Source organism: Danio rerio, chromosome 18 (assembly GCF_049306965.1).
Source record: "Danio rerio strain Tuebingen ecotype United States chromosome 18, GRCz12tu, whole genome shotgun sequence".
Lineage (NCBI taxonomy): Eukaryota > Metazoa > Chordata > Actinopteri > Cypriniformes > Danionidae > Danio > Danio rerio.
This window is the reverse complement of record NC_133193.1, coordinates 49,669,287-49,686,839: the sequence shown is the minus strand read 5'-3', so window position 1 is coordinate 49,686,839 and position 17,553 is coordinate 49,669,287. Positions and strand designations below refer to the sequence as shown.

The window sequence follows — 17,553 nt, the reverse complement described above, 5'->3', positions numbered from 1 at the left end:
CGCCATTGCATGCAAGGTTTCTGTATTTATAACCACCTCAGAGGATATTGGGGGTCACGAGTCACTGTCATTGTCATTTTTGGGGTCGCAGGCTGAAAAGATTGGGAACCCCTGCTCTACAGTTCCGCACAGAAGCACCCTCTGCCGGTCACTGTTAGAACAGCAGCGGTCGAGAGGGGGCGGATGACACGGAGAAACAGAGGAAGGGGGAGAGAAAGAAAGAAAAGAGCCTGTGCGTGTTTTCGCAGGCGGAGTTTCGTTCTTGCGCACCGTTGGAATTCACTGTCTGTATTTTTTTCCTCGGGGTTTGCTTGGAGGAGACCGAAGGAGCGAGAAAGCGCCGCCAGCGAGCAGATGTTCTAGCTGGACTATCCCTGTTTCCAGCCTGACAATCGAGCCTATCATCTGGTAAAATGTGGCAGCCCGCGTCGGAGCGATTGCAGGTAAGACTGCCCGTCTAATTACTGCAAGAAACCCTTTTTTTGTCTGATGTCTGTTGTTCATTTTGGAGCTACAGTGTGCAGGCCAGCCAGCGGGTACACGAGCTACCCATCCAGCAAACCTGCTCATCATCCAGCTTTCATTTATTTGTTTATTTCCCTGATAAAACGCTGTCCTGGCGTTTGCATGGCTCCTCAACTTTGTGTCGCGTCTCTTGGCTGGAGCTCTGAGTGTCTGGACTGCAGCTGGTCGCAAAACAGACCTGAAGTTTTACAATTTCTCCAGAGCATATCGTGCTTTTCCAGACCCAATGCCATTTCACACCGTTGCTGTGTCTGTCTGCAGTCTCTGAAATGGCTGGAGCCACTTTTAGTTGAGCTGGAACTTGCTGTTCTTCAGGCCTTGATGTGGTTCCTCTTACTAGCTGTACCTAGTTACTAGTACCAGGGGGTCTCGAGATCATGGAAGACCTGAAAATATCAATGAGTTAGTGATTTTACAGCTCTGGAAAAAAGTCAGAAATTATTCAACCATGTGTGAGTCATAATTTTTCTACAGGTCTTTGTGAAAATTGAGTTAAAGTTGGTTTTATATTTTCACATTCAGACTTTCACTTTAGTAATATAATTTTTTAGGAAACTATTATTTGCAAACTCGTGAAATCATATTAGCAGCCAATGACTATCAAAGTACAACATTGTTCACAGCTAATTAAACAGTGCTAATATTGTTCTTAAGTCATGTTTACACGAGATTTCAGACCAAATGTCGAAAGTACCGTGGTAAACAATATAGGAAGCTTGTCACAAGTTGTAACTAAACGAATGTGCAAATATAAAACCAACTTTACTTTAATCAAGTACCAGGGGTCTCGAGATCATGGAAGACCTGAACATATCAATGAGTTATTGATTTTCCAGCTCTGGAAAAAAAGCAGAAATTATTTAAACACTCGAGTCATTACTCTTCCAATATCTTAGTGAAAAGCCAAAGCTAGTTTTTGGTTAAAACAGCTCTACCAGTGCTGACAAAATGTAGTTAAAGTTGGTTTTATATTCGCACATTCTGACATTCTTCTTAATAATATCATTCTTAAAAATTATTATTTGCAAACTCTTAATAGTGAAATCAATTTAGCAGCCGATGACTATCACAGTACAACATTGTTTACAGTCGTTTAAACGGTGCTAATGTTTTTTTCAAAGTCACATTTATAAAAGATTTCAGAGCTTATATTGAACGTGCCGCGGTAAAAATATAGGGAGCATGTCACAAGTTGTAACTGAACAAATGTGTGAATATAAAACCAACTCTACTTCAATCGAGGGGTCTTGAGATCATGGAAGACCTCAAAATATCAATGAGTTACTGATTTCCCAGCTCTGGAAAGAGTCAGAAATTATTCAACTGTGTGAGTCATGATCCTTCTACAGGTCTTAGTGAAAGTTGAGGTATAGTTGGTTTTATATTCAGACTTTCTCCCTAATAATATTCTTTGCAAGCTCTTAATAGTGAAATCATATTAGAAGCCGATGGCTATCAAAGTACAGCATTGTTCACAGTCGATTGAACAGTGCTAATGTTTCTTTTCCAAGTCATATTTACAAAAGATTTCAGACCAAATATTTAAAATACCATGGTAAACAAAACAGCAAGCATGTCACAAGTTGTAACTGAACGAATTTGCGAATATAAAACCAACTTCAATCGAGTACCAGGGGTTTGAGATCATGGAAGACCTGAAAATATCGATGAGTTACTGATTTTCCAGCTCTGGAGAGAGTCAGAAATTATTCAACTGTCATGATCTTTCTACAGGTCTTAGTGAAAGTTGAGGTATAGTTGGTTTTATATTCGGACTTTCTCACTAATAATGTTCTTTGCAAGCTCTTAATAGTGAAATCATATTAGCAGCCGATGGCTATCAAAGTACAGCATTGTTCACAGTCGATTGAACAGTGCTAATGTTTCTTTTCCAAGTCATATTTACAAAAGATTTCAGACCAAATATTTAAAATACCGTGGTAAACAAAACAGCAAGCATGTCACAAGTTGTAACTGAACGAATTTGCGAATATAAAACCAACTTCAATCGAGTACCAGGGGTTTGAGATCATGGAAGACCTGAAAATATCGATGAGTTACTGATTTTCCAGCTCTGGAAAAAAGTCAGAAATTATTCAAACATGTGAGTCATGATCTTTCTACAGGTCTTAGTAAAAACTGAGGTAAAGTTGGTTTTATATTCGCACATTCTGACTTTCTTCTTAATAATATCATTTCAGAAAACTATTATTTACAATTTTTTTATAGTGAAATCATATTAGCAGCCAATGACTATCAAAGTACAACATTGTTCACAGCTAATTAAACAGTGCTAATATTGTTTTCAAGTCAAATTTACATGATATTTCAATCTAAATATTGAAAGTGCTGTGGTAAACAATATAGGAATTGTGTCACAAGTTGTAACCGAATGAATGTGCAAATATAATACCAACTTTACTTCAATCTAATACCAGTGGTCTCGAGATCATGCAAGACCTGAAAATATCAATGAGTTAGTGATTTTCCAGCTCTGGAAAAAAAAGTCAGAAATTATTCAAGCATGTGTGAGTCATGATCTTTCTACAAGTCTTAGTGATAATTGAGGTAAAGTTGGTTCTATTCGCACATTCTGACTTTCTCCTTAATAAAATCATTTCAGAAAACTATCACTTACAAACTCTTAATAGTGAAATCACATTAGCAGCCAATGACGATCAAACTACACCATTGTTTGCAGTTGATTAAACAGTGCTTGTTTTGAAGTCATACTTACGGGCTATTTTACACTGAATATTTAAAATAACTTGGTAAACTGTTTAGGTACCGAAGTTTTAACTAAATGATTGTGCAAATATAAAACCAGCTTTACTTTAATCTAGTACCAGGGGTCTCGAGATCAAGGAAGACCTGACAATATTGCTTATTTAGTCATTTTCCAGCTCTGGAAATAACTCAGAAATTATTCAAACGTGAGAGTCATTACTCTTCTACTGGTCTTAGTTTAAAGCCCAAGCTGGTTTTTGGTTTAAGCGGATCTACCAGTGCTGAAAAGATTTAGGTAAAGTTGTAAAGACGTTCGTCTTAATAATCCGATTTCAGAAAAGAATTCTTTGCAAACTATAAATAATAACATCATATTAGCAGCCAATGACTATCAACATTGTTTACAGTCAAATAAATAGTGCTAATGTTGTTTTGAGTGTATACTTGCGTGCCATTTCAGACTGAGTATTCAAAATACCATATAGAGATCGTGTCGCATGTTTTAACTGAACGAATGTGCAAATATAAAACCAACTGTACCTCAATTTAGTGAAAAGCCAAAGCTGTTTTTTGCTTTAGACAGATCTTCCAGTTCTGAAAAGTCCTCCAAAACCAGTATATGTAGTTTAGGCTTTTTAAAAAGTGTAGTTAAAACCCGTTGTCTTTTGGAGCTAGTCATTAGCAGCAAAAACTAAAAGAATCTAGTGACCAGCAGCCTGTGCTAGTGCTCAGGATGGTCTTTGAAGTAAATGACTGGTTGGCCAGTGTGAACTAGCTAATTACAAGCTTGTACCAGTCAGAAACTTACTGTAAACTGAGTTTTCTTGTAGACGTTGATCGTTGTGAAGTATCACATAAATGGTTTCTTTGAAATTGGTAGAAAATAATAGGAATTCAAAGGTGTAAAATAGATTGTGTAAAAGTCCCTGCTGAAAGCTTGAACTGGTTAGTTTTTGCTGGTATAAGCTGCTTTTCCAGTATGGGCGTTTTAAGTTTGTTCTCATCCTGTCTTTTTCATTTTTTATTTTAAAAAAGTGCACAAAAGCCATCTGAAACCATCAAATAAACAATGTTTGGGTTTTCCCCATAAGAAAATAATCCAGTTTAAGCTGCATGTTGTGTTTTGGAATATAGTAGCTGGTTTATAGCTGGTCATTAAGAGGGAAATCCTAGCTACCAGCTGGCCTTACCATTGGTCAAGATGGTCTTTTGATCTGTGCTGAGTGCTTGGCCAGTTTGAGCTAGTAAATGGGCACTTTGTACCAGCAGGAAACCGGCTTAAACTGATTTTCTTGCATATGTTAATCAGCAAATCACACTAAGGCTTTAAAAGTCAAGACAAAGGCTTTGAAATTAGTTGAAGGTGTGGGAATTCTGAGGTGCAAAATGGACCTTTGTCATAGAAAGTCAATTACAAATTTGCTACTGAAAAGCCTAACTATGTTGTCTACTTGATGATAAGTTCTGAAAAGTCCACTAAAACCAGCAAAATAGTTCTAAACAGTTCTCAAAGTGAGCTTTAAAATATTTATTCAACTACCCACACATTAAAAAGCACATTAAAGTCCATTAAAAGAAACAGAAATTTAAATTTAAAGTATTTCACAAATTTCAGAAAAGGATTCTTTGCAATTTCTAAATAGTGAAGTCATATCAGCAGCCAATGACTATCAAAGTACAACATTGTTCACAGTCCAATAAATAGCGGTTTGTTGTTTTGAAATTATGCTTAAATGCAATTACAGACCAAATACATAAGTTATAAAGTGTGTAGATGTACAGATTTCATGATGAAAAGTCTACTTTTATCCTATTTAAGATGGTCTCCTGGGCCCAATTTAAAAAAAAAAATTTAATCCAAATCAATTTGGTACAGATTTGGAAATCCCACGTTTTGATATGTAAGATTAACTGATCTATCTTACTTTCATGACTGTTTTATCACTGTAATCCAAATGCCAATTTTCAGGTTTATCAAATCCAGTTTACCAGAGCCTTAAATGGGACCAACAGTAGGCACAGGCTGGTATAAGATTCTGACAGCATGACAACCTTGGATAAAAAAAAATTAGGGTTAAATGGTATCATAGAATTGTGAATACTTCTCTAAAAAAAAAAAAAAAAAAAAAAAAAAAAAAAAATATATATATATATATTAAAACAAGTCGTTTTTTTATCCAGACAATAAAAAAAAAAATAATATATATATATATATATATATATATATATATATATATATATATATATACATATATATATATACATATATATATATATATATATATATACATATATATATATATATATATATATATATATATATATATATATATATACATATATATATATATATATATATATATATATATATATATATACATATATATATATATATATATATATATATATATACATATATATATATATATATATATATATATATATATATATATATATATATATATTATTTTTTTTTTTATTGTCTGGATAAAAAAACGACTTGTTTTAACCCATTAAACACTAGATTTTATATTTAAGAAACATTTATAAAACATGTTAAGATAAAATATTTTGGCACTGTAAACATGTCAGGCTGAATAATTTAAATAAATCATTGACTTTGGCTATCTTCATTAGTTTCAAAAAACAGATTTCTTTACAGATTTTCTTTGGATATAAAGTAAGCCACTGCATTGTTTATCTCCATAGCATACTTATATGTTAGTTTATAAGTGGTTTTATTTTTAAATGTTTGCTGAATCTTGTGTTAACCAGTAGCTTTTGATGTGGAGATACTGTTGCCAAAAAACTAAGTAAAATGGTGTTAAAAAAATACATTAAAAACCAAAACTTGCATAAAGTTCCTACGGTATATTACAGAAAATTTGAGCAGTTATAAAACCTTGACGTTTCCAAACTGCAGTATACCTTGAAACGGGTTATCGTCCCATGTCTAACTATCAGTGTAGCTTACTGGCTTGGCAAAGTGCAACAGGTAGGGAAAATACCAGTGGCCACAAACAGTCATCGTTTGTATTAATGATAAGAAACAGAAGCGCTGTAATCAGCAAATTTAATTTTTTTATTATTTTTTTTTGTTTTAATACAATTCTGCTTTGATATTGTTTTGTTGTTGTTTACCATATCTCATTAGATGTGACATGCTTCATATAGGCTTCAAATATGAAGGAATTTATTCATCATCAGTAACCATTAAGTTTGCGAGCATTCACTTATATATTTTAGTTGGTTCATTTGGTTAAAAAATCACAAATGAATCAACTTTTTATTGTAATAGGAATTTGTTTTTATCATGTAATATTTATGTATATACATTTTGCCACAAAATAGCTATAAGTTGCTGATGTGGCAATAAATAAATAATAAATAAATAAATCACAAATGAATCCACCCTTCTGATGGGATCAGGATAATCCTGTTTTCTTTTTTTTTTCTTTTTTTTAGATCAAGTAGATCCCAAACTGAGTTCAAAGTTCTGAATAACCCAAAGGGCAGGTTTGATCCAAATCAAATGTAAGTTTGGATTACATGGTCTGATTTTAATATACGGGTGCTTTCACACCTGTGAATCGATTCAGTTGTTCCGAAACAGAGATTACAATTGTTACATTGTTGCTCTTTGCTCTTGGAGCTTTCACACTGCAAAGTTTCTAATCGGACCAAAAGAGCTACAACAAGTCACGTGCGGGTAAACTCTCCTTACATTGGTCAGAGTGTCAGGGTTTATTTTGCAGCGTCCTGCTAAGCTGTCAGGAGAGGTGGTGGTTTGGTGGTGATTGACAGGGTGTGCGCGCGCGACGTGTCTGAGAAGAGACGCGGTGAGGAGGGGTGAGAAGGGTGCGCGACGTAGCCTATTTGAGGACCGGGAGGGAGAGGCGAGATTACCGGGAGATCATCACTCGTTTGCGGGCATCCGGAGACTCGCGAAACTTCCCGCCATTCTCATAATTCTCTCTTCATATAGCCGTAAGCCTATTACATATCCATAAAACACTGTGATATAACCGCGCTCGGATCGGATCGCTTTCTCACTGCAATCGAACCACTCCAGGGTTCGTTTCAATCAAGCTGAGACCACCTCATTCAAGCGATCTCGGAGCGATTACTTTGGCGCAGAACAGAGCGCGATTGCCCTGTTCACATATGCCAAACGAACCGCGCTAACTGGGCAAACAATATACGTTCCGAAACAAAAGTGTAGGTGTGAAAGCACCCTAAAATCTCTCTGTTACTTTTGAAAAACCAATTTCCAAGATTTGATCCAATCCGTCATCCAAAATCCCACTGGATTACTTTAAAAAAAACTGAGCCATGGGAGTTTTAATCTAGTCTTCTCTGAAAAGTGTCCAAAACCTGCTAAAATTCACTTTAAACCATGTGCTCTGATTGCTTTCTGACTGGTTATCAACTGGTTATTAGCAGCAACAAACTAGCTACCAACTTAAAATCAACAACATCTCTGTAGAATAGGAGATGCTCAGCCATCTTGAACTAGCAACTAACAAGATTATTAAATAATTCCCAAAATATACGTCCCTACTTAAACTGAATTTTCTTGTAGATGTTAATCTTTATAAACAAATTTAAAAGATCATGAAAAAGTCATGAAAATTGAGGGTATCCTGAGGCGTAAAGTGGAATTTGGCTTCACATCGTTATGTTTTTAAGTCGGTGTGTCAAGAAAACCAGTTCAAGATGCTGCATTTGGTACCATCTCACTGTTCCTGAATGGCATCTGAAACCGGGTTTATTCCTGTACAGCACATCTGTTACCAAGCTGTGCATTTTGTTTTATTATTTACTGGTTAACTGTGCAGGAGATCGACACCGACGTCCGAATAGTAGTTAGCCAGATAAATTCAAGCATGCGGATTCATCCAGTTAGAAGTCCAGATTTAGATTTACCTGTAAATCTCCTTTAAATAAAAATAAAAGTTCACGTCAAGTATTTTTATCTCCCGGGGTGCTGGGCTTCACGTCTCCACTGTTTGTAATATTATCCAGATGTGGAGAGGGACAGACTATGCCAGATGAACTTGCACAATCTTTCCTCATAGAGTTTGGCACGACGACACTGATTAAATAGCATAGTAAACTCTTTTGAAAGCAGCTACGATGGATTTGATAAACAAAATGTGCTGCTATGCATGGCAAAATAACTGTAGTTAACCACTATAAAGGATTTTAAAAACCATGTAACATCAGCAAGATTTTATTAAACCACCACGGTTCTGTGCAAAGTGAGCTCAGGATTAAAAGTTTCCCTTCCTGAACCAATGCAGCTGATTATACGCTTAAGTTTGTTAGTCTGAATGGTGGTTGGTTATAAAGCATATAGGTCATTTTGGTCGTTTTAAATGATCTGTTATTATTACACTATGCTCCATGACCTAAATCCATTCAAGTCATCGTTAAAACTTCAAACTTGGTATGTCATGAGCGTTCTTCTTTCAGTGGTTAACATTAACATCATAAATCATTAATGATTGCTTGAAAGATGGATTATTTGGAATTCTTTCTTAGGCCCCGTTTACACTAGTGCGTTTTAGCTTTAAAATTGTGTTTAAGATCAAAAACGATCCGCATCCACACTTGCGTTTCACTTAGCGTTTCTGAACATATCTCCGTCCACACTACACCACCAAGACCCTATATCACGTGATCATTCGCGCACTCTGGGTATGTGCGTTCTAGTGTAAACAGGAAGCATGTGTCTCACTCGGCATTTGGTTATTGTTAGTCAACAAACGTCAGTTGAACAATGAACGCGATGGCAAAGAAAGCAAGAGAGGTATTTTTGTGGACAGACGACGAGGTCGAGTTGTTACTAAACGTAACAAATGAATAACTGCACAATGGCGCCTAAAACAGACAATAGTGCAAGCAACGCTCCCATTTCTGTGTTCGTGTTGTTTACATTGAAGGCTGGTCTGCTGTCTTCCGGTAGCATTAAAGCCATGTGTTATAGTCATGTGATAGGGGCTTGACGAATAAGGGAAGGATACGCAATGACACAAAAGCACCAATCAGGTTGTGAATGTCTGCAGCCCAACCTCCGTCTTCAGATGTCTCCGTTTTCCCCCATCCACACTGAGACGGAGCAGCAGCGTTTCAGAATGAAAACAGCCTCTCCAGCGTTTCCAAAACGCTCCGTTACGGCACTCGAAAATTCCGGCGTAACCACAGCAAAACCTTTGCGTTTTCAAACTAAAATGCATTAGTGTAAACGGGGTCTTACTGTATAGTTACAAGTAACCACAGATACAGGGACTCTGGAGTATTTTAAAGTCGCGATTCATCAGCGGATTGCTCGTATGTCAGCTTAGAGACAAACCAGCTGATTGATGTGACTTTGAAACGGCAATGTCCCTGTATCTGTGGTTACACTCTGTAAACAGCGGTGAGTTCGGTGAACTGATGAGCTTCACGGCCAAATCAAGACGTGCGAAGCAACTACAGTGCATGTTTTTTTTTTTTTTTTTTTTTGTCACCACTAGTTCTTTGACGTTAACTTAGGCCCCGTTTACACTAATGCGTTTTAGTTTGAAAACGCATACGTTTTGCTACGGTTACGCCATCCGTCCTCACTATGCCGGAGTTTTCGAGTGCCGTAACGGAGCATTTTGTAAATGCTGGAGAGGCTGTTTTTCATTCTGAAACGCTGCTGCTCCGTCTCAGTGTGGATGGGGGAAAACGGAGACATCTAAAAATGGAGGCGGGGCTGCAGACATTCGCTACCTGATTGGTGCTTTTGTGTCATTGCGTATCCTTCCCTTATTCGTCAAGCCCCTATCACATGACTAAAACACATGGCTTTAATGCTACCAGAAGACAGCAGACCAGCCTTCAATGTAAACAACATGGACACAGAAATGGGAGCGTTGCTTGCACTATTGTCTGTTTTAGGCACCATTGTGCAGTTATTCATTTGTTACGTTTAGTAACAACTCGACCTCGTCGTCTGTCCACAAAAATACCTCTCTTGCTTTCTTTGCCATCGCGTTCATTGTTCAACTTACGTTTGTTGACTAACAATAACAAAATGCGGGGCGAGACACATGCTTCCTGTTTATACTAGAACGCACATACCCAGAGTGCGCGAATGGTCATGTGATATACGTTTTTGGTGGCATAGTGTGGACGGAGATATGTTCAGAAACGCTAGGTGAAACGCAAGTGTGGACTCAAATCGTTTTTGATCTAAAACACCATTTTAAAACTAAAACGCGCTAATGTAAACATGGCCTTAGTGCATTGACCAGGCTATAATGTAAGCTACGGTAGTTTCAGACGCGTACACGTTAGATAAAGATGCTGGTCTGTCCATATAAAGTCTAGTTCTCTGGATCTTTGGTGAACTGTTCTATAATCTTATAAAATGCTGCCTTTAGAAGGATTGCGTGTATTCTTAAGAGCATTGCATTATGGAGATTTGAAGAGAATAGGATTATGGCATCAACACTACAGTCAGATCTCATGTCTCATAATAGTATAATCTGTGAAAGCAGCCATAATATGAAGAATACATTAGATTCAAGGCTCAAGAATTTGGCCATTTTCACATCGTCCCACCCAGTGTAACCCCACACTTATGGGTCTTAACAGGCCATCTCGAGATCCATTTCATTTTTGTCAGACCCTTGTGGTTCGGTGAGTTTGTGCAGACCGGCATGTACTTGTGCCTTTTCACACATTTGCTCATTTTAAAATAAGACTGAAAGTTCTCGCTGTAGTCAGTGTGTAACTGCATCTCATTCTGGATTTAATCAAAACGAGGCTCAATTTACAGCATTTGTGGTGTTGTTTTGATCACCACATCAAATAATTTAGCATTTTTCTCAGGAAGAAAATAAATGAGATGACAGTGGTACAGAATGAAGCCAATTTTGGAGTATTTACAAAATGTTATAGTATTGTAGGAAGTTTTATGGTATTAATATTATTTGTGCTACCTGTTATAAGCATTATATGTTTTAGCTTTTCTTTCATTCATTCATTCATTGTCTTGTTGGCTTAGTCCCTTTATTAAACTTATCCAGCTAGTTTTTACGCAGCGGATGCCCTTCCAACCCATCTCTGGGAAACATTCACACACTCATACACTACGGACAATTTAGCCTACCCAATTCACCTGTACCGCATGTCTTTGGACTGTGGGGGAAACCGGAGCACCCGGAGGAAACATGCAAACTCCACACAGAAACGCCAACTGAGCCGAGGTTCGAACCAGCGACCTTTTTGCTGTGAGGCGACAGCACTACTTTCTGCGCCACTGCCTCGCCTTAGCTCTTCTTTTCCGTTTTAATTCATTTGCATACTTTTATTATTGCAAAATTTGTTCCCCACAGTAACGAAAATGGTATTAAATATCGATATTTTTCAAAGTATCGTATCGAAGTTGGAAATTCCAGTATCGTGACAACTAGGGTTGCACAATATATTGTTTCAACATCGATATCGCAATGTTCACAATAGTCGATTATTGATAACGATATAAGTCACATCGCAGCATGTGCAATGTTGAGTCTGGATTATAGTTTATAGTTTTCATGTGTTTTTGAGGATTTTAAATACATTCAGGCATTTTAACCATTTATAACTTTAGTAATGATTATTTTTATTGAATTGTTTATCCGATGATGACAACACAGTGTTATTTTACATGTGATCATTCAATTACTCTACCTGAATATTGTTAAAAATCTGTAAAACACAGTTTATTTTATTTATGTCCTGTCCTCTAGTTTTTTTTAAGTATTGTATGCGTGATTCACTCCCCTACGAAACCATCCCAGTCAATGTAAAATGATTCATTCTTTCCAAATACAGATATTCAAGTCATCTGTTGATATTTTATTTATATTGCAGAAAAATTAAATATTGCAATGTAGGGCTGAAACAATGAATCGATTAAATCTATAAAAATCGATTACTAATAGCGTTGGCAATGAATTTCATAATTGATTCGTTGTGTCGTGCGACACGGGGACGTTTGATTATTAAAATACTCTTTACTTCAGCGCGGAGCGAAGTGAACATGGTCTCTCGCGCACTGATACAGAGTTTGCCGCCTCATAGACAGGGATGAGGAGGAAAAGAGGTTAACAGCAGGGTCCTACTTTTGTTCCGTTTTGAAGTAAGGACTGTAAAGTCCCTGGTGCTGATGTTTTACTCGTTATCCTGCTTGAAAAGCATGACAAGTTAGCTTTAGCTCATTTACATTTAAAGCGGCAACTGAGAAATCGAAACTGAACTTTGGCGCGGTGTCTGGCGCTGAGCTAGATAGAGCTCGCCCTGAGCAGATCTCTCAGTAAGGGACCGTCGGAAAAGTGCTTCTTTTTTTTCCGAAAACAAAACCAACTTAACCCGCTGAGAAAGACATGTCATATTAACACAATTATGCAGCGTTTTAACCTCCTAATGCTTAAGTAATGTTTTAGACATGTAAGTACACACATGAAAACATTACATTTAGAGTTTGTAAAAACACACAAGTCTAACAGTCCATTCAAATATAATTTGCAGATGTGTTTTATTCAAATCAGATACACAATACACACAGTGAAAGTAACTATAAAGCTGAGTCTACTCTTCTCTAAGTTCACCAGCCACTTACTTGCATGTATTTGGGGAGTAACAGGTGAATTTGCGTGATGAATCCTGCGTGTTCTGTTTTTTATTAATAAGGCAAACGTGCGGCCGCAAGTAAACATGGCGATGACCATCTCATGTTATAGATTGCGATCACTCACAAGTTTATGTGAACTGGTAAAACTTGTTTGAGATGATATCTCAAGATTTTTTTTCATATCCAATTCACAAATAATTTACCTTTTATTTGTTTTAAACAAAAAATCACTTAATTTGGAGTTTTTTTTTTCAGAAAACCACATAATTTCTAATGCTATCTCAAGTGTCTAGTATGTATCTTGATTTAAAAATATTTAGATATTTGAATTAAAAACAGGACAAAACTACTTACTTACTTAAAACTACTTTTTTAAAAATCTTTTTTCATTATCTTATAACATTTTAACACATTTTTATCTGTTTATCTATTTTTTTATTCTTATTTTTATAATTTTTATTTTTATTATTTCTTTTAATTTTCTTACACCTGTCTCTTTTACTCTTGTTTATGTAAAGCACTTTGAATTGCCACTGTGTATAAAATGTGCTATATAAATAAACTTGCCTTGCCTATTATTATTATTATTATTATTATTATAATAGCTCAGGGATGAGCTTTTTTGAATAAACTGTTAGAAATTAATGCTTTTTTTTATCCGATTCATCGATTAATCGAAAAATAATAATCGCTAATCGGATTATTAAAATAATCGTTAGTTGCAGCCTTATTGCAACGTTCGATTTTTCTGAAATCGTATACATAATATCCAAACAAGTAAAATTTTGATCACTTTATAATGCACTAGAACTCAGACTGGAAATCTTCTTGAGTGTATATAGTGACATGGATATCTTCTGAGGCTTTGAGACGAGCGCACACTTCAGATTACTCCTACCTTGCTGTCTAAAATAACAGGGAACGTTCTGTCATGTGTTATCTCAGCCAGGATTGCACAAACACGCGCATTCTTGGCATTACAGATCAGGGCATCATTTCTGCTGGACTCAGCCTGAGGGTCTCTCTGTAATTGGAGCATAATACTTATTTAATAGTGGTCTCAAAAGATCCCTCAGCTCACCCATGCATGGTACAATTCTTCCCGTGCCACCCTAAGTGATCTTGATGTTGCCGTTAACAAAGGGATTTCATCGATTTTCCTGACAATGCAATTGAAATGAGATCTAATTCTTGTGCTTCTCTCAAACACTCGTGCACGCTGATTCTTTCCCGAACGCAACACTTTTGTTGTTGGGTTTTTTTCTCAAAATGTAATGAAGCACTCTGAGTGTCCGCTGCATGGTAACCATGACGACCGGCAGGCTCTCTCTTTGTGGCGTTTCCATGGGAACGGGCATCGCTGTGTTGATGGCGATGCTCAGTCTCATTCTGTTTTCTCCCTTTCTGTGATTTGCAAGTGTTCTGGTGTGTATATTCAGTGTTTTTTTTTTATCTTGAAACTTTAATTGAGCTCCTGGTTTGACCCTCATCATAATCAGGATGAAGTACTGGGTTGGCATCCTCTGTGTAAAAACGTATGCCAGAGTAGTTGGTGGTTCATTCCACTGTGGCGAACCCTAATAAATAAGGGATTAAGCCGAAGGAAAATGAATGAATAAATGATAAAAATTTATGTACATGCCCAGTACTGGGTTGTGGCTGGAAGGGCATCCACTGCATAAAACATATGCTAGAATAGTTGGCAGTTCATTCCGCAGTGGCGGCCCTTGATGAATAAAGGACAAAGCTGAAGGAAAATGAATAATAAAAATAAATGTACATTCCCAGTTCAGGGCTGTGGCTGGAAGGGCATTTACTGTGTAAAACATATGCCGGAATAAATGGCGGTTCATTCCTCTGTGGCGACCCCTGATAAATAAGGGACTAAGTAGAAAGATATTGTATGAATAAATTATAAAAATATACGTACATTCCCAGTATTGGGTTGTGACTGAAAGGGCATCCGCTGTGTAAAACATATGCTGGAATAGTTAGTGGTTCATTCCACTGTGGCGACCCTGATAAATAAGGGACTAAGCTGAAGGAGTATTAATGAATGATATATATATATATATACATTTTTAGTTCTGGGTTGTGGCTGGAAGGGCATCTGCTGTGTAAACATATGCTGGAATAGTTGGTGGTTCATTCCACAGTGGCAACCACTGTTAAATAAAGGACTATAGCAGAAGGAAAATGAATGATAAAAATATATGTACGTTTCCAGTACTGGGTTGTGGCTGGAAGGGCATCTGCTGCGTAAAACATATGTCGGAATAGTTGGTGGTTCATTCCACTGTGGCGACCCCTGATAAATAAGGGACTTAGCAGAAAGATGATGAATGAATAAATTATAAAAGTATATGTACATTCCCAGTTCTGGGTTGTGGCTGGAAGGGCATCCGCTGCCTGAAACCTATGCCGGAGTAGTTGGTGATTCATTTCGCTGTGGCGACCCCTAATAAAATAAGGGACAAAGCTGGAGGAAAATGAATAATAAAAGATATGTACATTCCCAATATTGGGTTGTGGCTGTAAGGGCATCCGCTGTGTGAAACATATGCCGGAATAGTTGTCGGTTCATTCCACTGTGGCGACCCCTGATAAATAAGGGATTTAGCTGAAGGAAAATTAATGAATGCATAATCGGGATGATCATCTTGCGCTCATAACTACTGGAAGATGACCCATTCAATGCTTAAAAAATGAAAGAATGCTTCATGTCACTCATGATTTAGGCTTATATGCTGGGTGCTCAACCCTGTTCCTGGAGATCTGCCTTTCTGCAGATTTCAGTTGCAACCCAGATTAAACACACCTGCCTGTAATTATTATTTTCCATTTTTCTAAAGATGTACTGTTTAACAGGGCAAGGAAATTTTCACAGTATTTGCTATAATATTTTGTCTTCTGGATAAAGTATTATTTGTTTTATTTCAGCTAGAATAAAAGCAGTTTTACTTTTTTTTTTTTTTTTTTTTTTTTTTTTTAACATTTTAAGGTCAGCATTATTAGCCTTCTTAAGGCTGATTTATACTTTCGCCTGGCACTGTGTTGCGTACCACCGCTGACTGCGCACGCACTTTACGAAACAGACGAGGCTTTATTTATAGCTTCTGTTTTATAATTAACAAAACCAAACAAAAAAATTTTCCCATTGTAAGGAAAAGTCTTTACCAACATTCTCAATTACAAAAAGAGAAAAGGTTTGGAAACGAATGGAGGATTCATTCATTTTCTTGTCGGCTAAGTCCCTTTAGTAATACTGGGTCACCACAGTGGAATGAACCGCCAACTTATACAGCAAGTTTTTACGCAGCGGATGCCCTTCCAGCCGCAACCCATCTCTGGGAAACATCCACACACACTTTCAGACACACCCTCATACACTATGGACAATTTAGCCTACCCAATTCACCTCTACCGCATGTCTTTGGACTGGAAACCGGAGCACCCGGAGAAAACCCACATGAACGCAGGGAGAACATGCAAACTCCACACAGAAACTCCAACTGAGCCGAGGCTCGAACCAGCGACCTTCTTGCTGTGAGGCGACAGCACAACCTACTGCGCCACTGCTTTGCTTTATTGTCTTAATTAGATTAAGGCAAATAATTTGATTACTGATGTCCGTGTAAACGTAGTCCGTGAACTGAAGTGAACCCACCTTCAAGTTACATCCAATCTTTCTGTTGTGTGTTTGCACGAAGAGGCGAGATTTGGGTTTGGCGTTTAAATGAAGTATGTGTTTCGGGTGTTCTTTAAAGGATTAATTGAGAGGACTTCAGTACAATACGGCCTTATTCTGTTACAATGCAGCGTTTCCAAGAATATCATTTGGTGTGTGTGTGTGTGTGTGTGTGTGTGTGTGTGTGTGTGTGTGTGTGTGTGTGTGTGTGTGTGTGTGTGTGTGTGTGTGTGTGTGTGTGTGTGTGTGTGTGTGTGTGTGTGTTGAGTGAGTTTGAGGGTAAACCACAGATATGTCTGTCTGTCGTTAGTTTCTCTAAAGTCTGGCAGGGATCTCCAACAGGGTTCACAGAGAGCTTATGTTAGGGTGTGTGTGTCTGCAAAATATGTGAAAATGAATGTATTTACAGTTAAGCAGTGTGTGTGTGTGTGTGCTAGTGTTGGTTTAACGCTCCCTTCGCATCAGTCTGCTTGACATTGATTGGTGTTTTGCTGAAAGTGGGCATTGCCTTTGAGGTTTTCCTCTGCCACTGGCGTCTTCCCACACCATTTTGTCTTGGACTTTTGCGTCCTGTATGGGACCTCCTACGTGTCTGTCCTGAATTGGCCCTGGCGGGTGCATGTGAAACGCAACACGGACCCTCGTAAAGTTATACGCACATCCCGACAGACACCCACACTGGAACTTACGAGCTTTTGTCTGGTCACACTCTCATTCTTTGCAACCTAGCATTGGCGTACTATCTCTGTGTGAAAGTCGGCTTTCAAATGGCCCAATAAATCGCCTTTGGAGAGCAGCTTGCATTCTTTGCATCTTTTGCAAAAAACGTTGTGTTGGACACATTTATTTTTGTGTCAATCAGAATAAAATGAATTGCAAAAAAAGTTTATGTGGCTGATTATGTGGCCTGAATTTAAAGGGCACCTATTTGACCCCTATTTTCAAGATTTAAGAGAAGTCTTTT

At 37.4% G+C, this 17,553-nt stretch overlaps 1 protein-coding gene across 3 annotated transcripts in view; it reads left to right on the top strand.

Moving 5' to 3' along the window:
• Positions 1 to 247: 247 nt before the first annotated feature.
• pid1 (phosphotyrosine interaction domain containing 1) overlaps positions 248 to 17,553 on the top strand; it is a 55,262-nt gene continuing 37,956 nt past the window's right edge. For all 3 annotated transcript variants that reach the window (XR_012393668.1, XR_012393667.1, NM_001013504.2), the window contains exon 1: positions 248 to 443. Coding sequence is in view for 1 of the 3 variants with exons in the window: in NM_001013504.2 (NP_001013522.2) it covers positions 414 to 443 (30 nt within the window). In the remaining 2 variants the exon portion in view is untranslated. The remainder of the gene's footprint in view (positions 444 to 17,553) is intronic.